The sequence below is a fragment of the Otolemur garnettii genome, unplaced genomic scaffold (assembly GCF_000181295.1).
Source record: "Otolemur garnettii isolate 467f Iridium unplaced genomic scaffold, OtoGar3 scaffold00052, whole genome shotgun sequence".
NCBI classification, from domain to species: domain Eukaryota; kingdom Metazoa; phylum Chordata; class Mammalia; order Primates; family Galagidae; genus Otolemur; species Otolemur garnettii.
This window is the reverse complement of record NW_003852447.1, coordinates 3,720,599-3,741,636: the sequence shown is the minus strand read 5'-3', so window position 1 is coordinate 3,741,636 and position 21,038 is coordinate 3,720,599. Positions and strand designations below refer to the sequence as shown.

At 41.2% G+C, this 21,038-nt stretch overlaps 1 protein-coding gene across 3 annotated transcripts in view; it reads left to right on the top strand.

The window, feature by feature from the left end:
* KIAA0391 (KIAA0391 ortholog) overlaps nt 1-21,038 on the top strand; it is a 138,710-nt gene that overhangs the window by 2,940 nt on the left and 114,732 nt on the right. For all 3 annotated transcript variants that reach the window (XM_023514386.1, XM_003791970.3, XM_023514387.1), the window contains 2 exons: nt 1,857-1,904; nt 4,748-4,880. In XM_023514386.1, coding sequence (XP_023370154.1) covers nt 1,857-1,904; nt 4,748-4,880 — 181 coding nt within the window. The remainder of the gene's footprint in view (nt 1-1,856; nt 1,905-4,747; nt 4,881-21,038) is intronic.

Sequence of the window (21,038 nt, the reverse complement as noted above, 5' to 3'; positions counted from 1 at the left end):
CTTGAGCCATAGGCGCCAAGCCTTGATTTTTTTTTTTGAGACAGAGTCTTACTATGTCACCCTTGGTAGAGTGCTATGGCGCCACAGCTCACAGCAACCTCAAACTCTTGGGCCTAAGCGATTCTCCTGCCTCAGCCTCCCAAGTAGCTGGGACCATAGGCACCCACCACAATGCCCTGCTATTTTTGTTGTTGTTGCAGTTGTTTAGTTGGCCCAGGTGGTTTTTGAACCCGCCACTCTTGGTGTATGTGGCTGGCACTGTAACCGCTGTGCTACTGGCGCCAGGCCTTCTCTTTGATTTTTATACATGTTACTGGCTATATACTATCCATGGCTTCAGTCTTTTATCTCTTCATTAATTTGTTTCAGGCTCTCTCCTAAAAATCCATTCCTTTCATCTGTTTTTTCCTTTCTTTTTATTCTATATCGTGTATACAGAGCTGGGAAGTGAAAATTATACTTAATTATCTTAATTTATTGAACATAAACAGGGGAGGAGCTAGGTGTGAAAATCTTTGAGTGCCAAGGAATTTGGACTTTATTCTTTTATCAAGAATGCCAGTTTTGGAATTTTAGAAAGATAATTGCCAAAACAGTGAATTGAGAAGGATTAAGATTGGGAATGGGGTGGGGCAGGGGGATCTGTTTGGGTATAATTTTAGGTTTGGGTGTGAGATGATGAGGTCTTTTTTTTTGCAGTTTTTGGCCAGGGTTGGGTTTGAACCCGCCACCTCTGGCATATGGGGCCAGCACCTTACTCCTTTGAGCCACAGGCGCTGCCTGATGTTGAGGCCTTGAGTTAAGAAGTAGGGAAAGTGCCCAGCATGGTGGCTTATGCCTGTAATAAGAGGCTGTGGTGGGTGGATTGCTTGAGCTCAGGAGTTTGAGACTAGCCAGAGCAAGATGGAGAACCCCCCATCTCTACTAAAAGTAGAAAAACTAGTCAGGATAGTTGTTGGTGCCTATAATCCCAGCGACTGGGAGGCTGAGGCAAGAGAATTGCTCAAGCCCAAGAATTTGAGGTTGCTGTGAGCTATGACAGCATGGCGCTCTACTACCCAAGTCAAGAGAGTGAAACTCTGTCTCAAAAAGAAAAAAAAAAAAGGAGGCAGGGCGTGGTGGCTCATGCCTGTAATCCTAGCATTCTGGGAGGCGGAAATGGGTGGATTGCCTGAGCTCAGCAGTTCAGCAGTTTGAGACCAGCCCGAGCAAGAATGTGACCCATCTGTAAAAAAAAGAAAAAGAAAAAATAGCCAGGTATTGTGGCAGGTGCCTGTAGTCCCTCCCTGCAACTGGGAGGCTGAGGCAAGACCATCAGTGGAACTCTGAGCCCAGTAGGAGGAAAGGATAAATTAATTGAACAAAGAAATTGATAAGTAGTTTTGAATGCCTCCAATTGGACTCGACATTGTGTTTTGTGATATAAGATCTATTATGACATTCTCTGTAATTAGGAGTACCAGACAGTTAAATAACTGGCGTATAAGACAATAGTATAAGAGGAGGGAAATTATTCCATTCAGGAGTAATCTCTGGCAGGTTTATGGAGAAAGTCAGAGTTAGATTTGGTTTAGAGCCTATACTAGGTCAGCTGCTTTCTGTACAGCTCCAATGAAGGTAGGTTTAGACTTGAAGATGAGGGTCAGATGACCAAGGAAGAAGGATATATGGAGTTGCTGTCAGCTGCTTACCCCATCACAGGGTAGCAGTCATTCTGCTAATTAAACCATTCCAGGGAAGTACTTTGAACTTTACAGAGCTCTTCCCTATAGAAAGTTTGTAAATATAATGAATTATGTTTCAGTTAAGTAAAAATCTGACCTTCTGATGATTTGGTTTTGCAATCTTCTTTGTAGTGTTCCTGGACAACAATGGAAAGGGGAATTCACCACAATCCGGAAAAGGTAAAGGCCACTATTTCATTTGTTTTTCACTTGTTTGATTCAGATTTAGTAGGTTTTGTTGCTATTGATAAAAAAACTAAAAAAAGCTCTTTTTTTTGAGACAGAGTCTCATTTTGTCACCCTTGGTGGAGTGCCATGGTGTCACAGCTCACAGCAACCTCCAACTCTTGGGCTTAAGCGATTCTTTGCCTCAGCTTCCCAAGTAGCTGGGATTGCAGGTGCCTGCCTATTTTTTTTCAAGATTAGGTCTTGCTCTGGCTGGCTCAGGGTGGTCTTGAACTCATGAGCTCAGGTAATCCACCTGCCTTGGCCACCCAAATTACATGCTAGGGTTACAGGCATGAGCCACCTCACCTGGCCTTGCCTGGCTATTTTTAGAGACAGGGTCTTGCTCTTGTTCAAGGTGGTCAAGAATCCATGAGCTCATGCAGTCAATTCACCTCAGCCTCCCAGAGTCCTGGGATTACAGGTGTGACTTTTTTTTTGAGACAGTGTCACTCTGTCACCCAGGCTAGAATGCCATGGTGTTAGCCTAGCTCACAGTAACCTGGTAGCTCACAGTAACCTTGGTTTAAGCTATGTCTTGTCTTAGCCTCCTGAGTAGCTGGAACTACAAGTGCCTGCCACGATGCCCAGATTATTTTTCTACTTTTGTGAGAGACAGGGTCTTGCTCTTGTTCAGGCTAGTCTGGAACTCCTGAGGTCCAGCAGTCCATCCCTGTCTTAGCCTCCCAGTATGCTGGGATTACAGGCATGAGCCACCTCTCCAGACTGATTAAAAAATACTTAAGAACACCTTAGGGCTGAACCTGGTGGCTCATTCCTATAACCTTAGCACTCTGGGAGGCCAGGGGAGGTAGATTGCTTGAGCTGAGGAGTTCTGAGACCAGTGTTAACGAACCCACAGAGAGGGGTTCACTGTTGCTCACTGCACAGAAAGCCAATTACTGAGAAAACGAGGATTGTCTGGGGAGAAAGGATTTATTTCAAAGGCCGCATAAACTGGGGGGTGGGGGAGCACAGGCTACCTCAAATCCACCTCCCTGATTAGTAGAGTCAAGGTGTTTTTATGGAGGTGAAAATGAATAATGCATAAAGGGAGTGAACCTCATTGCATGTTTGGGGTGGAGTACAGGGCACAAAAGCACAGTGAGGGATCAGGATAGTACGGGCATCCCATAAGAAATAGTGGACAAATCTCTCTCTGAGGGTGGTGATTTTAGGATTATAATGTGCTAGGGGTTAATTTCTTTTCTTTTCTTTTTTTTTTTTTGAGACAGAGCCTCACTTTGTGGCCATGGGTAGAGTGCTGTGGTGTCATAGCTTACAGCAACTTCAAACTCTTGGGCTCAAGTGGTTCTCTTGTCTCAGCTTCCTGAGTACCTGGGACTACAGGCACCTGCCACAACATCTGGCTATTTTTAGAGATGAGGTCTCCCTCTGAATCAGGCTGGTCTCCAGCCCGTGAGCTCAGGCAATCCACTTGCCTTGGCCTCCCAGAATGCTAGAATTATAGGTGTGAGCCCATGCCTGGCCTTAGGTGTGAGCCCATGCCTGGCCTTAGGGGTTAATATTTTCTTTTTTTATTCTGTGCACAGGCCCAGTGGCTCTTGAGCACAATCTGCAGTGGCTTATCACTTGTCTTCCTCCAGGGGTCAATCTGGTAAAGAAAGGAGCTGTAGTTATCTCAAGGCTATTCCTGGGAAAAACTCAGAAGAATTGCATCATTGTACAGAAAGTTACAAAGTTCTGTTCAGCAATTTGTGCTGAGACCTCTCTGCCTTGTCTCTACTTTTTCTAAGATTGTGTTGCTAGGCCACTGGAGCTGAGATAACCCTCAGCTCCTGTTTCATCCCTGTCAAGTCCAGGCCACTTAGCTGCCTGCTTCAGTTCTGATGAGAACACTGAAACCTGTGGAATTTGAGGGAGCTAAGACACTTGAGAATTGTAAAATGTTGGTAATAAAGGTGGTCACACCAGCCTGAGTGAGAGCGAGATCTCTCTCTACTAAAAATAAAAAAAACCAGCAGGGCATTGTAGCAGGTGCCTTTAGTCCCTGCTAATTGGGAGGCTAAGGCAAGAGGATCACTTGAGCCAAAGAGTTTGAGATTGCTGTGAGCTGTGACCTCACAGCACTCAACCCCAGGACAACTGAGTGAGACTCTGTCTCAAAAAACCAAACAACAAAAAAGAACACCTTAGGGGTAGGATAATTAAGAATTTATAATTAGAATAGGGCAGTGCCTGTGGCTCAGTGAGTAGGGCACCAGCCCAATATACCGAGGGTGACGGGTTCAAACCCAGCCTCGGCCAAACTGCAACAAAAAATAGCCGGGCACTGTGGTAGACGCCTATAGTCCCAGCTACTTGGGTGGCTGAGGCAGGAGAATTGCCTAAGCCTGAGAGTTGGAGGTTGCTGTGAGCTGTGACTCCACAGTACTCTACCAAGGGCAATAAAGTGAGACTCTATCTCTAAACAAAACAAAACAAAAAAACTATAATTAGAATAACTGACCAAAATCCATGTTTTGCATGTGGAGACTTTGTAGTGATCAAAATGATTTTCTTGTAAGCACTGTGATCCTATGTGAAGCCTTAGAGGTGTTTTCCCATAGATAGTTGGTGCCCATTTGTGTTTTAAGAATTACTTTCAGCCAGTCTACTTGGGGATTTCTTGCACACTGATACGTGATATTATCAGGTTTGTAGAAATCAGATGCATGTAACGGTTACAAAGGTTTGATCTTTTTTAAATCACCTTTGATTTCCTTATGTTTTGGGATTATTCATTTTAGAAAAAAGTTTTTGAGAACATTATATAACATAAACAATTATAATTGCAGTGGTCAGTGTTCCAGCTGTGGGAAAACCATAGAGTCTATTGAATTGAGTCCAGAAGAGTATGAATTTCTCACAGGAAAAATCATGAGGGATGTGATTGATGGAGGTGATCAGTACAAAAAGACAACACCTTGGGTGAGTCTAACACGTTTTATTACCTTCTTGGATTGCTTGTCAGCAATTTCTGTAGAAGACCGGATAGTAAACACTGAAGGCTTTACAGGCCATATGGTCTTTGTTGCAACTTCTCACTCTCCTATTGTACTTAAAAGTCATAGTCAATAGGCTTGGTGCCCGTAGCTCAGTGAGTAGGGCGCCAGCCACATACAACAAGGCTGGCAGATTCAAGCCTGGCCTGGGCCTGCTAAACAACAATGACAACTGCAACAAAAAATATAGCTGGGCATTGTGGTAAATGCCTGTAGTCCCAGCTACTTGGGAGTCTGAGGCAAGAGAATTGCTTAAGCCCAAGAGTTGGAGGTTGCTGTGAGCAGTGCCACCACAGTACTCTACCCAGGGTGACATAATGAGACTGTCTCAAAAAAAAAAAAAAAAAAAAAAGTTATAGTCTATACATAAATAAGTGGTGTGTTCCAGGTAAACTTTATTCATGAAAACAAGCAGTATGCCAACCTGCCTCTGTGCCAACCATTCTGAGAGATCACTTTAGAATTATGTAGAGTAATTGGGTTAGTATCATCTATTGATGTCAGTCACATTACATCTGGGCATAATGAGTACACTTAAACTAAAAAGATAGGTGCTTATATCTTCTCTAAGTGTTTCCAGAAAACTGTGTTCAGGTAAACTCCCATGAAGACACTGTGGTTTCTCACAACATTTCTATTCAGGAGAGGTTAGTATAACTTGACATAATTATTTACATACTCTTATATATTTACTGTGATTCCCACTCATTTATAACAACTTTGTTTTGCTAATCTTTAATACTTTATGCTGGTTCATTGAGACCTATTTGAAGAGGTAAGCAGTTTTTCTGTTGATCTTCTTGGGGACAGTTTGCCCTAACCTTAATCATTTTACTGACTCTTTTTTCTTCAAGGCAACAAATAAAAATGAGAAGTGAGAAATGTCTTGTCTTCTCACCTTGACTTACAATTTGCATAAAATGTCCTGAGATCATATAAAGATCTTTAATTTTAGAATAAAGTCCAAATCTGGTCTATGAAAACAATATCTCCATTTCATAGAATTCCTTTTAGCTAAGCTTATCGATAGAATGACAGTGAACATTTATCAGTTTATCATTTATTTATTATCTTATCTCTTATTTTATCCTTGAAACTACCCTATAAAGGTACTATTTTATTTCTATTTTACAGATAGAGTACTTGAGACTTAGGGAGATTAAATCTAACCAAGGACATCTCACTAATAAAATCTGGGTCTAACTAAGCCCCACACCTTTATCATTATACTCTATTGCCTCTCATACAGGGACAGCCTATACTTTCATCTATGCCCTACGACCAACTAGTTTTAGCGATTGAATACCTTAGTAATTTCTGTTAATAAAATATGATTTAAACAAATAAATTTTATTTTCCTTCAGCAAACATCCATTTATGTGTATCTTTTAAACTGGTTGTTACGATAAACATGGTTGTGTAAGTCATCCTGTCTGCCACAAAAAACTTACATTTCTACATTTCTCTTGTGGGCTAATTGAATACTCTTCTCACCCTCCAAGTTTTTACATGACAAAAATTTCAACCTACAGAAAAAAAGAAAAAAATAGCAGAGTGTACTACATATTCTTCACTTAGAGTAAGTGTTAATATTATGCCACTTTCGCTTTTTATGTGTCTGTTTTTATGAATCATTTAAAGGTAAGTTGTAGACATGATGATACATTACCTTAACTATTTCAGGGTATATCTTCTACAACTAAGAAAATTATGTTATTAAATACCATTATCACATTTAAGAAAAATAGTAGTACTTTAGTACTATCTAATAAAAAGTACACATTCAAATTGTCCCCACAAAATGTATTTTATAACTATGTTTTCCCCCAATTTCAGGTTCAATTAAAGTTTGCTTATTGCTTTTGGTTGTTATGTCTCTCTAAATCCAAATCAGTCTGCCTGGCCTTTTATTTTGTTTTTATGACACTGACTTTTTGAAGTCTGGATGAATAGTCTTATACAGGGATTCTCAAATTTTGTCTCTGAATCACCTGAGGAGCTTATTAAAAAGCAAATTCTGATTTAGTTGTTGGGAATGGGGCCTGATATCTATATTGTGAATAAGCTTCCAGGTGATGTGATTTTGGTCTTTGGATCACATTTTGAGTAGCAATACTGTGGACTAGCTAATTGTCTTATCTTTTTCTCTATATTAGTTTGATTTGAATGCTTTTGGATATATTGCATAGGTGATGCCATGTGCTTTCACTGCATCACAGGCATGTAATACCAGATCATCCTCACTATTGCTGATCTGTTCCATCACTTGATTAAATGAATGACTGTCAGGTCTCTTCATTGTAAAGGTACATTTCTTTGTAGTTAACTAGTAATCTGGGGAGTAATACTTGTAAGACCCATGCAGATATGCTGTCATACATCAACTTTTTGAATTAATTTTTATGGGTTGATACTAGAACCTATTTATGGAATACATCCATTAACTTTTTTTACCCATATTTTCAGCATCATGGAGATAATCCCTGCCTTTGGAGATTGTCAAGTGATGATTTTCTAATTAATTCATTCCTTCAGTTTTATTAACTAGCATTGTTATTCTACAGAAGTTTTTACTCTTTCCCCTTTTTCCTTTTTTTATTCACTATGTTAGACTCCATTACTGTCATTCCTTTTGATGCTGAAATGGCCCCAAATTTAGCCAGTAGGAGGGCCTTCAAGCCAGCTTCTGTCTCTTTTTGACACCTAATTATTTTTATTTATTTAGTTTTTGGAGGCAAGGTCTCATTCTTTTGTCTAGACTGGAGTGCAGTGATAGGATCTTAGCTCATTGCAGCTTCCAATGGTTGGGCTCAACTTCCTGAATAGCTGGGGCTACAAGCGTGTACCACCACACCTGGCTATTCTTTCTTTTTTTTTTTTTTATTTTTTTAAGTTTTTGTGGAGATGGAGGTCTTGCTATGTTGCTCAGACTAGTTTTGAACTCCTAACTTCAAGTGATCCTCCTGCTTTGGCCTCCAAAAGTGTTAGGATTACAGGCATGAGCCTGGCCATATGATAATTTTTAATAATAGTAAGTACAGCTACATTTATGGAATACTTACAGTGGGTTGGACACTGTACTTTGCCACTTTAGCTGGTAATGAATACTATGAGACAGATACCAAATTCTTTGTAAATGTGGAGGTGTTTGGAACAATACAGATAATAGCAAAATGGAGAGATGTAGAAAATTATAAATCAAGGGTCAGTGCACTATGGCTCACAGACCAAATCCAGTCTCTCTGGTAGCTGAGACTACAGCTACATGACTGTGCATGACTAATTGTTAAGTTTTTTGTAGAGATGGCCTGTCACTATGTTGTCCAGGCTGATCTTGATTTCCTGGCCTCAAGTGATCCTCCAGCCTCAACCTCCCAAAGTGCTAGGATTATAGGTATGAGTTACTGTTCCAGCTAAACTGTACATATTTAAAATGTACACCTTGGTGATTTTTTTTTTTGAGACGGGGGGGGGGAGCTCGTGGTTGTAGATATGTTCATTATCTTGACTGTGATGAGTCTATATATACGTATATCAAAACTCACCAAGGGGCAGCTCCCGTAGCTCGGATTTTGGGGGGTGGTAGATATGTTCATTATCTTGACTGTGATGAGTCTATATATGTCGTCCTCGGTAGAGTGCTATGACATCACAGCTCACAGCAACCTCAAACTCCTGGGCTTAAACAATGCTCTTGCCTCAGCCTCCCAAGTAGCTGGGACTACAAGTGCCTGCCATAGTGCCCAGCTATTTTTTTGTTGCATTTGTCATTGGTGTTTGCCTGGCCTGGGCCGGGTTCAAATCCGCCAACCTTGGTGTATGTGTCCAGCGCCCTACCCACTGAACTACGGGAGCTGCCCCTTGATGAGTTTTGATATACATGTATATATAGACTCATCACAGTCAAGATAATAAACATCTACCATCTCCCAAAATTTCCTCTCATAGAGGTGGTCAGCGTAAGGAACTAAGCCTACTGTACTGATGCATATATGTGGTGCATGCCCAGGTCTATGAAAATTAGGTCAACTTATAAAGGTGGTCAACTATGGAGGTTCTGCTGTACTTTGTTTTTTGGTCTGGCTTGTTTTATTCTGCATAGTCATTTTGGGATTTCGTACATGTTTTGTATCTCAATTGTTCTTTCATTTTTATTGCTAAGTAGTATTCCATTGCGTATGTATGCCACAATTTGTAAATTCATTCATTTCTTTTGTTTTTTTTATTCATAGCTATGTACATTAATGGAATCATGGGGTACAATGTGCTGGTTATGTATACAGTTTGAAATATTTTCATCAAACTGGTTAACATAGCCTTCATAGCATTTTCTTAGTTATTGTGTTAAGACACTTATATTCTACATTTAGTAAATTTCACATGTACCCTTTGTAAGATGCACCATAGGTATGGTCCCACTGATTACCCTCCCTCCACCCATCCTCTACCCTCCCATCCCCTTCCTTTCCCCTTTCCCCATATTCTTGGGCTATAATTGGCTTATAGCTTACATATGAAAGCTATAAATTGGTTTCATACTGGGGCTGAGTACATTGGATATTTTTTCTTCCATTCTTAAGATACTTTGCTAAGAAAAATATATTCCAGCTCCATTCATGTAAACATATAAGAGGTAAAGTCTGTATCTTTCTGTAAGGCTGCATAGTATTCCATGGTATATATATACCACAATTTATTAATCCATTCATGGGTCTGTGGGCACTTGGGCTTCTTCCATGACTTAGCAATTATGAATTGGGCTGCAATAAACATTCTGGTACAAATACCTTTGTTATAGGGTTATTTTTGGTCTTCTGGATAGATACCTAGTAGAGAAATTGAAGGATCGAATGGCAGGTCTATTTTTATATCCCTAAGTGTTCTCCAAACATCTTTCCAAAAAGAACATATTGGTTTGCATTCCCACCAGCAGTGTAGAAGTGTTCCCTTTTCTCCACATCCATGCCAATATCTCTGGTTTTGGGATTTTGTGATGAGGGCTGCTCTTACTGGCATTAGATGATATCTCAAAGTAGTTTTGATTTGTGTTTCTCTGATGATTAAGGATGATGAGCATTTTTTCATATGTCTGTAGGTCATGGGCTTGTCTTCTTCAGAAAAGTTTCTCTTCAAGTCCCTTGCCCACCCTGAGATAGGATCACTTGTTCTTTTCTTGCTAATGTGTTTGAGTTCACTGTGGATTCTGGTTATTATTAAACCTTTGTCAGAGACATAACCTGCAAATATCTTCTCCATTCTGAGGGCTGTCTGCTTGCTTTACTTACTGTGTTCTTGGCTATGCAGAAGCTTTTTCATTTGATCAGGTTTCAGTAGTGTATTTTTGGTGTTGCTTCAATTGCCCTGGGGGTCTTCCTCATAAAATATTCTCCCAGGCTGATTTCTTCAAGTGGTTTCCCTGCACTTTCTTCTAGTAGTTTTATAGTTTCATTTCTTGAGTATAAATCGTTAATCTAGTGAGAGTCTTAGTTAATGGTGAAAGGTGTGGGTCCACTTTCAGTCTTCCTAGCCAGTTTACCAGCCAGTTTACCTAGCACCATTTGTTAAATAGGGAATCCTTTCCCTACTGAATGTTTTTAATTGGCTTGACAAAGATCAAATAACTGTAAGTAGCTGGGTTCACCTCTTGGTTCTCTATTCTGTTCCATACATCTACTTCTCTGTTTTTGTGCCAGTCCCATGCTGTTTTGATCACTGTTGATTTATAGTATAGTCTGAGGTCTAGTAGCTTGATTCCTCCTGCTTTGCTTTTATTTCTGAGTAATGTCTTGGCTATTTGAGGTTTTTTGTGATTCCATATAAAACAAAGTATTGGCTTGGCACCTAAGGCTCAAGTGGCTAAGGCGCCAGCCACATACACCTAAGGTGGCGGGTTCAAATCCAGCCCGGAACCGCCAAACAACAATGACAGCTGCAACCAAAAAATAGCCTGGCATTGTGGCAGGCGCCTGTGGTCCCAGCTACTTGGGAGGCTGAGGCAGGAGACTCGCTTGAGCCCAGGAGTTGGAGGTTGCTGTGAGCTGTGAAGCGACGGCACTCTACCCAGGGGGATAGATTGAGGCTCTGTCTCTAAATAAATAAATAAAACAAAGTATTATTTTTTTGACATCTTTAAAGTATGACAGTGGAGCTTTAATAGGGATTGCATTAAAATTGTATATTGCTTTGGGTAGTATGGACATTTTAACAATGCTAATTCTTCGCAGCCATGAGCATGGTATGGTTTTCCATTTGTTAACGTCTTCAGCTATTTCTTTTCTTAGAGTTTCACAGTTCTCTTTATACAGATCTTTCACATCCTTTGTTAGGTAAATTCCCAAATATTTCATCTTCTTTGGCACTACTGTGAATGGAATACAGTCCTTGACTGTTTTTTCAGCATGACTATTGTTGGTATATATAAAGGCTACAGATTTATGAGTGTTGATTTTATAAACTGAGATGCTGCTGTATTCCTTGATCATTTCTAAGAGTTTTGTAGTCGAATCCCTGGCGTTTTCCAGATATACAATCACATCATCTGCGAAGAGTGAAAGTTTGATCTCTTCTGACCCTATGTGGATACCCTTGATCACCTTTACTTGCCTAATTGTGATGGCTAAGATTTCATTACAAAAGCAGTGTAGACAATGGACAACCTTGCCTGGTTCCTGATCTGAGTGGAAATGATTTCAGTTTAACTCCATCCAATATGATATTGGCTGTGGGTTCGTTATAAATGGCCTCTATCAGTTTAAGAAATGTCCCTTCTATACCAATTTTCTTAAGTGTTCTGATCATGAAAAGATGCTGGATATTATCAAAAGGTTTTTCTGCATCAATTGAGAAAATCATATGGTCTTTGTTTTTTAGTTTGTTTATGTGATGAATTATATTTATAGTTTTACGTATGTTGAACCATCCTTGAGATCTTGGGATAAAACCCACTTGGTCATGGTGTATAGTTTGTTTGATGTGTTGCTGGATTCTGTTTGCTAGGATCTTGTTGAATATTTTTGCATCAATATTCATTAGTGATACTGGTCTGTAATTTTCTTTTCTTATTGGGTCTTTTACTGGTTTGGGGATCAAGGTGATGTTTGCTTCATAGGATGTGTTGGGTAGTATTCCTTCTTTTTCTGTATTTTGGGAAAGTTTGAGTAATATAGGTACTAGTTCCTCTTTAAAGGTTTGGTAGAATTTTGATGTGAAGCCATCTGGTCCTGGGCTTTTCTTTTTAGGGAGATTTTGTATAGTTGATGCTATTTCAGAACTTGATATAGGCCTGTTCAACATTTCCACTTCATTCTGGCTAAGTCTAGGAAGGTGGTGTGCCTCCAAGTATTGGTCTATTTCCTTCAGATTTTTGTATTTCTGAGAATAGAGTTTCTTGTGATATTCATTAAGGATTTTTTGAATTTCTGAGGAGTCTGTTTTTATTTCATCTTTGTCATTTCTGATTGATGAAATTAGAGATTTTACTCTTTTTTTCCTGGTTAGGTTAGTCAAAGGTTTATCTATTTTATTGACCTTTTCAAAAAAATCAACTTTTCGATGTATTGATCTGTTGTATAATCCTTTGTTTTCCATTTCACTTAATTCTGCTCTAATTTTGGTTATTTTCTTCTGTTGGGTTTGGGATTGGAATGTTCTTACTTTTCCAGTTGCTTGAGATGTCCCATTAAGTTGTTAACTTCCTCTCTTTCTGTTCTCTTGAGGAAGGCTTGCAGTGCTATAAATTTCCCTCTTAGGCCTGCCCAGAGGTTCTGATAATTCATGTCTTCATTATCATTTTGTTCCAAAAATTTGGTAATTTCCTTCTTAATCTTGTCTGTGACCCAGCTATCATTCAGCATAAGGTTATTTAGTTTCTGTGGTTTTGTGTGAGTATGCAGATTCCTGTTGTTGCTGAGTTCAACTTTTATTCCATGATGGTCCAAGAAGATGCAAAGAATAATTTCTATTCTTTTAAATTTGCTGAGGTTAGGGTGGCACCTGTGGCTCCAAGGAGTAGTGCGCCGGCCCCATATATCAGAGGTGACAGATTCAAACCCAGCCCCTACCACAAACTGCAAGAAAAAAAATTTGCTGAGGTTAGACTTGTGACCTAAGATGTGATAAATTTTGGAGTATGTTCTGTGGGCTGATGAGAAGAATGTGTATTCAGTTTTGTTGAAATGAAATGTTCTGTAGATGTTTGTTAAATACAATTGTTGAATGGTTAAGTTTAAGTCTAAAATTTCTTTGCTTAGCTTCTTATTGGAGGGTCTATCCAACACTGTCAAAGGAGTGTTAAAATCTCCAACTACTGTGGTGCTGAAGGAGATCAAGTTGCTCATGTCTATTAGAGTCTCTTTTATAAATTGAGGCACATTCTGGTTGGGTGCATAAATGTTAATAATTGAAATCTCATCATGTTGAGTGTTACCCTTAACAAATATGAAGTGACCATCCTTATCTTTCCTTTTTTGGTTTAAAGCCTGCTGTATCTGTGAAATAAAATTGCAACACCTACTTTTTTTCTGATTTCCATTTGCCTGAAATATAGATGACCATCCCTTTACCCTGAGTCTATATTTATCTTTTAAGGTAAGATGAGATTCTTGTATGCAGCAGATATCTGGCCTGAGTTTTTGTATTCAGTCAGCCAACCTATGCCTCTTTAGAGGACAATTTAAGCCATTTACATTAATTGAGAGTACTGATAAGCCTGGTAGAATTTTGGGTATCAAGTTTTTCGAAAGTCAAGTGGACATTTTAAATGCTTTCACCACTGTGGAAGTTGGAATTTGATCAAAAGTTTCTGAATGAGTTTACTTTTATGGTGGAGGATTGTGCTGGTCATTAAGGAGGATAGGTCTGAGCTCTCCTGGAGAGCTGGTTTAGTTATGGCAAATTTCTTCAACATGTGAATGTCATTAAAGTATTTAATTTCTCCATCATAAATGAAGCTCAGTTTAGCTAGATACAGAATCCTGGGTTGAAAGTTATTTTGTTGGCTCAGCGCCTGTGGCTCAAGTGGCTAAGGCGCCAGCCATGTACACCCAAGGTGACAGGTTCGAATCCAGCCCTGGCCTGCAAAACAACAATGACGGCTGCAACCAAAAAACAGCCGGGTGTTGTGATGGGCGCCTGTGGTCCCAGCTACTGGGGAGGCTGAGGCAGGAGACTCGATTGAGCCAAGGAGTTGGAGGTTGCTGTGGTGAGCTGCGATGCCGCGGCATTCTACCCAAGGGGACAGCTTGAGGCTCTGTCTCAAAAAACAAAACAAAGAAAAAAAAAAAAGAAAGAAAGTTATTTTGTTTTAGGAGATTAAAAGTTGATGACCACCCTCTTCTAGCTTGAAAGGTTTCAGCAGAGAGATCTGCAGTCATTCTAATATTCTTCCACTTGTAGGTTGTGGTTTTCTTACGTCTGGCTGCTTGCAGAATTTTCACCTTCATTTTAACTTTTGTGAAATTAATTATGATGTGTCTAGGAGATGTCTTATTCGGGTTGAGTTGTGCTGGGGTTCTGAAACTGTCTGCTATCTGAATTTCAGAATTTCTTGGCTTGCCTGGGAAGTTTTTCTTCAATATCTCATGAAGTACAACATCTATGCCTTTTGATGCCACCTTATCACCTTCAGGGATTCCTATAAGATGAATATTAGCTTTCTCTGAATTATCCCTGCGCTCTCTGAGAGAATGATCCATTTTTGCTCTCCACTTCCCTTCCTCTTTGAGCATTTGGGAGCATTCAAAAGCTTTGTCTTCAATGTCAGAAATCTTTTCTTCTGCCTGTTCCATTCTGTTACTGAGGGATTCTACTGTGTTTTCAGATCTTTGAGGGCTGTAAGTTCTTGTCTCAGTGTGTCAGAATCTTTGGTGACACATTTGCTCCTCGAATTTCTAATTCCAACTTTACCTCCATTCTGTTAATCTAATTTACAATCCAAATTCTGAATTCAGTTTCTGACATTTCAGAAATTTGTTTATGAATGGGATCTTCAGTTGTATCCACCATGTCATTCTTTGGGGGAGTTGATCTACTCTGGTTATTCATGTTACTGGAGTTTTTCACTGATTCTGCCCCATGATTATTTTATACTGTTTGGCTAGATGAGCAGATAAGGTGAAGTTTGGTTGGGGGCTCCTGGAGTTGTGATTAACCACCCCTTTGCCCAAGAGCTGTTACTGGTGTCTGTACCTTTTCCCCTAGAGCTTTGCAAAGGACCTGTACAGTGCTAAAGCCTCATACACTGGGGACCTGCTTGGTGTAGTGGGGCTAAGTGGCTGTGTCTTGTTTTCAGTTGGTTTCTGTCCTACACTAGGGAATCAGTTACTCTGGTTTGAAGTCTCAGCTGTGGAGAAATGGGTACCAAGTGGAAAAGGAAAATCAAACCTTCCTACAACAATACCCCAGGGTACCACTTTGAATAGTCCTCGGGTGATTGGCCCAGTTTAAGAGGTCCAAATCAATTGTCCCAGTATGCCAGCACCAGTGTCAGGTGGGAGAGTTCAAAAGGTCTCCTACTACTAGATAGCAGGGGTCTGCTGGCAGCTGTAGTATGACTCGCTCCTGTGCTCTGTGAGGTCAGAAGGACCAACCCAGCAAATGAATTAGTCTGGGAAGGTTGATGCCTCCTTTCCCACCTTACACCTCTGTCACACCCAATCACTGATAACCCCGGAGGGCTGTGACTCAGTTCCCTCCAATGAGTAGATGCTCCAGGTGTTTGTGCCTGCCAGAGTCACAGGAAGAGCTATGTCTCCTCAGTTAGGCTGCCGCTGTCTGTCACTTTCTGGCAGGAGGAGCTGAGGCCTGACAACCGCGGCTGCTTAACAGAAGCTAGAATGGTTCACTCAGTTCCAGCCTTGCCCCTGATTGACTTTGCTGACACTTACACTTTTGTAAAATTTGTTTCTGTCCCAGCTATATTCCCCTGCGGACCAGGCACTGCTTGAGTTCACAGAAACTATGACTCAGTCCTGGTCTGTGCCGTTGCCTGGAGCTGGCATTGCCGTCTCCTTTGCACTATGTGTTGGGATCGGCATAGTTAGATCTCACACTCAACTCTTGGTTTCTTAATCTCCCCCCCTGCTTTTGTCTCAGCTATGATCCCCTGAGGGCCAGGTGCTTCTTAGGCTCACTAAAGCAGTCCTGGCTCAGCCCTGCCCTGGGAATATGCTGTATCTGTGTGCACATATTCTAGTCTACTTCCCAGCAGTGGCCACTCAGGCAGGTACTGCCTCATGCATACCATTTACTCAACAGGGCCTGAGTTTCCATCACGGATCTGTTCCGCTAGCGACTGCCACCGAAGAGATGCCTGGCTTCCTGTGGTTGCCCAGAGAGGCAGGGAGTGTCTTTCCAAAATATCCCCAGGGGTATGAGCCCTATTTTTCCTGCTGCTGCTCTGTTCCGCACAGTACCACCTCTCCTTCACCTGTATGGTTCCCTCAGTCCACCGTCTTCTCCTTACTCCTGTGCCACAGAATCAGCACAGATCAGCAATAGCCCATGCTGTGTCCACACCTCTCAAGAAAATTCCCAAGAATCTGGACTCCATGGGGGACAGGCTTCTAGACCTTGGAATGAGAGTGGAGGGGAGTGCTGGGAGTTCAGAATTGTAGGTTGAGAATATATACAGTTTTATGCCTGGCAAGAGAGCGCCATGGCACACTAGTAAGTCCTCTGTAAGGGAAGAGTTCTGGTTTTTAGAGGGTCTCTCCCATAGGATAAAATAGGAGGGGATCTGAAATCTGCTCGCTTGTTTGTATAAAGTATACTGCTAGCAGTTCTCATCAGAGAGGGGACTCCCGTCCACTTGGCAATGGATTTTGTACCTATTATTTGTTTCCTTGGGGTTGTAGCTCGCCTCAGCAGGGTTGATGTGCGTTCTTCAACCTTCTCTCTTGGCTCAGCTACAAACCATCAGCTTACTTGCTGAACTTCTCTCCTTTAACTCTCCTTCTGGTCAGGAGCCTCTGTGGAAAGCTGGCTCCATTTGGCCATCTTGCCTCTGCCCCAATTTATTCGTTTCTTTTTTTTTTTAAACTTCATTTTTTAATTATTTTTGTTGTTGTTGTTGCAGTTTTGCCAGGGCTGGATTTGAACTTACCACCCTTGGTATATGGGGCTGACACCCTACTCAACTGAGCCATAGGCACCACCCAATTCATTTGTTTCTTGATGGGCATTTGGGTTGTTTCCAGTTTGAGGCTATTATAAATAAAGCTAAGAGCATTTTTGCACAAGTCTTTATACTTTCTGCTTTTGTATTACTTTCTTAGGGCTACCCTAGCAAAGTACCACAAATAGGGTGGCTTAAAATGATAGATGTTTATTCTTTCACAGTTTTGGAGGCTAGATGTCCTAAATGAAACTATTCACGTGACCATGCTCCTGAAGGTTCTAGGAAAGAATCGTTTCTTCCCTTTTCCTAGCTTCAGAAGCTCATCTGGCAATTGATGGTGTGTCTTGGTTTTAGCTGCATCACTCTCTTTCTGCCTCTGTCTTCGTGTGGTGCTCTTCACATATGTATCTCTGTGTGACATCTCTTCTTATAAAGACCTCATTCATTGGATTTTCGGCCCACTCTAATGTCATGTGGCCTCTCAATGAATTAAATTTGCAAAACCCCTTTTCTAAGTTCACATTCTAAGGTTCCTGATAGGCATGAATCTTGAGATTACTATTCAACCTGCTACAGCTTTTCTTTTTTTTTTTTTTTTTTTTTTTTTTGAGACAGAGCCTCAAGCTGTCCCCCTGGGTAGAGTGCCGTGGCATTACAGCTCACAGCAACCTCCAACTCCTGGGCTCAAGCGAGTCTCCTGCCTCCGCCTCCCAAGTAGCTGGGACCACAGGCGCCTGCCACAACGCCCGGCTATTTTTTGGTTGCAGCCGTCATTGTTGTTTGGCGGGTCCGGGCTGGGGATTCGAACCCGCCACCTTAGGTGTACGTGGCTGGCGCCTTAGCCGGCTGAGCTATAGGCGCCGAGCCTGCTACAGCTTTTCTTTCTTTCTTGGGTAACTGTTAGGATTGGAATGGTTGGGTCTTGTTGTGGATGTATGTGTGTAGCTTCTTCAGAAACTGCAAACCATTTTCTGAAGTGGTTGTTTCATTTTACATTCCCACCAGCAGTGTCTGGCCAACCTGGTTAGTCTCTTTCAGGGGTCCTCAAACTTTTTAAACATGGGGCCAGTTCACTGTCCCTCAGACTGTTGGAGGGCCAGACTGCGGGCCCTGGGATGAGTCAGCTGCTAAGCAGGACAGGCAGTGGTGGCAAAAACACCCAGCGGGCCAAATAAATGTCCTAGGTGGGCTGCATGTGGCCCACGGGCCGTAGTTTGAGGACGCTTGCTCTTTACTGTTACTCTGATAGGTGTCATGTGTATCTCCTTGTGATTTTAATTTACATTTTTCTAATGACTAATGATGTTGAGCATCTTTTTATGTGCTTCATTGCTGTCCATGACTTCCATATGCTGTCTAAATGTCTTGTTCACATCGTTTTCCAATCTTAAAAACTAAGCATTGTTGTAAGAATTGTTTATATTTTCTAGAGGCAAGTCTTATGTCAAATATGTTTTACAAATATTTTCTTTCAGTCTGCGGTTGCCTTTCATTTTCATAACAGGGAGATTCTGATTTAATTGCTCTGGCTTGGTGGGGTCCCAGCATTAGGATTTTCAAAAACACCCGAATGATTTTAAAGCACAGCCAGGTTCAAACACAGTTCCTTCTAATGTAAGATTTTGAGAAACTCTTAACATGGCAGCTTCCTTTGTAAAGGACAACTTTCAGAGAAAACCTCAGTTATAAGGTAAATTGTTAGGTTGTCTGCTTTAAGCATTTGTTTTGTGTAATTATAAACATAGCCAGCAGATGGCGATAATGTAACACATAAAAATTCTAGGTTATGGCCTGGTCAATCAGGTTAAGTGATTTGGGGAGTTTCTTTTAGCATTGAACTAAAAGACATTTATGCCATTTTTATTTAAGCCAGGCTAGAGATAGTAAAAATGAGCGCTCTATATGTGAATTTTCTGTGAACAAAGCATAACTCCAAGTAATTTGCATCCACTGAATTAACTACATGAAACTGAGTGGGCATCAGTGAATCTCAGCAAATACATCTGGAGCTATGTGGGTAATATTAGCTTACTATTAATTAGGTTCTTTTTTCTATTATTTTCCTTCATTTTTAATAGTAAAAAATTACAGTTTTTTAATTATATTCAACTAATAAGAAAAGAATTCAACTCTAATACTTTTTCTTTTTTTTAGACAGAGTCTCACTTTGTTACCCTCGGTAGATTACCATGGCGTCATAGCTCACAGCAACCTAAGACTCCTGGGCTCAAGCGATTCTCTTGCTTCAGCCTCCCAAGTAGGGAGTATAGGTGCCTGCCAAAATGCCCAGCTCTTTTTAGAGACTGGGTCTTGCTCTTGCTCAGGCTGGTCTCAAACTCCTGAACTCAGGCAATCTGCCCTCCTCAGTCTCCCAGAGTGCTGGGTTTACATGCATGAGCCTCCATGCCTGGCCTCAAGAATTCAACTCTTCAGGGAGGCACCTGTGGCTTAGTGAGTAGGGTACCGGCCCCATATACCCAGGGTGGCAGGTTCAAACCCAGCCCCAACCATATTGCAACAACAACAACAACAAAATAGCTGGGCGTTGTGGCTGGTACCTGTAGTCCCAGGTGTTCTGGAGGCTGAAGCAAGAGAATCACCTAAGTCCAAGAGCTGGAGGTTGCTGTGAGCTGTGATGCCATGGCACTCAACCGAGGGCAACAAAGTGAGACTCTGTCTCAAAAGAAAAAAAAAGGATTCAACTCTTTAACTTTTTTTTTTTTTTGGAGAAAATCTTACTTTGTCACTTTCAGTAGAGTGCCATGATGTCACAGCTCACAGCCACCTCAAACTCTTGGGCTTATGTGATTCTCTTACATTAGACTTCCAGGTAGCTAGGACTACAGGTGCCCACCACAACACTGGCTATTTTTTGGTTGGAATTGTCACTGTTGTTTGATAGACCCAGGCTGGATTCGAACCACATGCATAGTCCTGTGTATGTGGCTGGCGCCCTAGCCACTGAGCTACAGGCACTGAGCCCTCTTTAACCTTTTTATTAGGAACATTTCAAACATACATAATTAGAGAAATTATTAGAATAAACTCCAACTCATGCTCACTTTTGTTTTCAAAAGTAGGTAAAGTTGCCCTTGCTAAAGTGCTGTGGTGTCATAGCTCACAACAAACTCCAAATCTTGGGCTCAACGGATCTTCTTGCCTCATTTTTTCTATTTTTAGTACACATGGGGGGGGGGTCTTACCCAGGCTGGTATTGAACCCATGAGCTCAGGCAGTCCATCTGCCTCAGTCTCTCAGAGTGCTATCCACCCACCACTTCTTTGCTCCTCAGATTTTTTTTTTTTTGTAGGTGGAGTCTTGCTCTGTCATCTCAGCTAGAGTGCAGTGCTGTGATCATAGCTTACGGCAACCTCAAACTCCTGGGCTTAAACAATCTTCATCCCTTAGTCCCCCCACCCTGTAGTTGGGCTACAGGAAGGAGCCACCATGCCTGCCAATTTTTCCACTCATAATAGAGACAGGGTCTCACTTTGCTCAGGCTAGTCTTAAACTCCTGAGCTCAAGCAATCCAGTCACTTTGGCATCCCAGAGTGCTAGCATTATAGGCATGAGGCACCATGCCCAGCCTACTCAGTTTACTTTAAAGCAAATCCTAGGCATTAATTATTTGTCCTGGAAATTATAAATTGACTTTTAAGTGGATTTCTTTGTTTCTGTTATCTTAAAAAATCCTTTTTGTTATATTTTTCTCATACTATAAGAAATATTTTTGAACTGTAGTTTTTATACTTTTATTCGCAAGACCCTTTTACGTTCCTAAAAAGTATTGAGGACTCCAGAGAGCATTTGTTTTATGTGGGGTTAATATCTGTTGATAATTTCTAGATTAGAGGGCAGCGACTGTGGTTCAGTGAGTAGGGTGCTGGCCCCATATACCGAGGGTTGAATCCCACCCTGGCCAAACTGCAACAACAACAACAAAAATAGCCAGCTGTTGTGGCAGGCGCC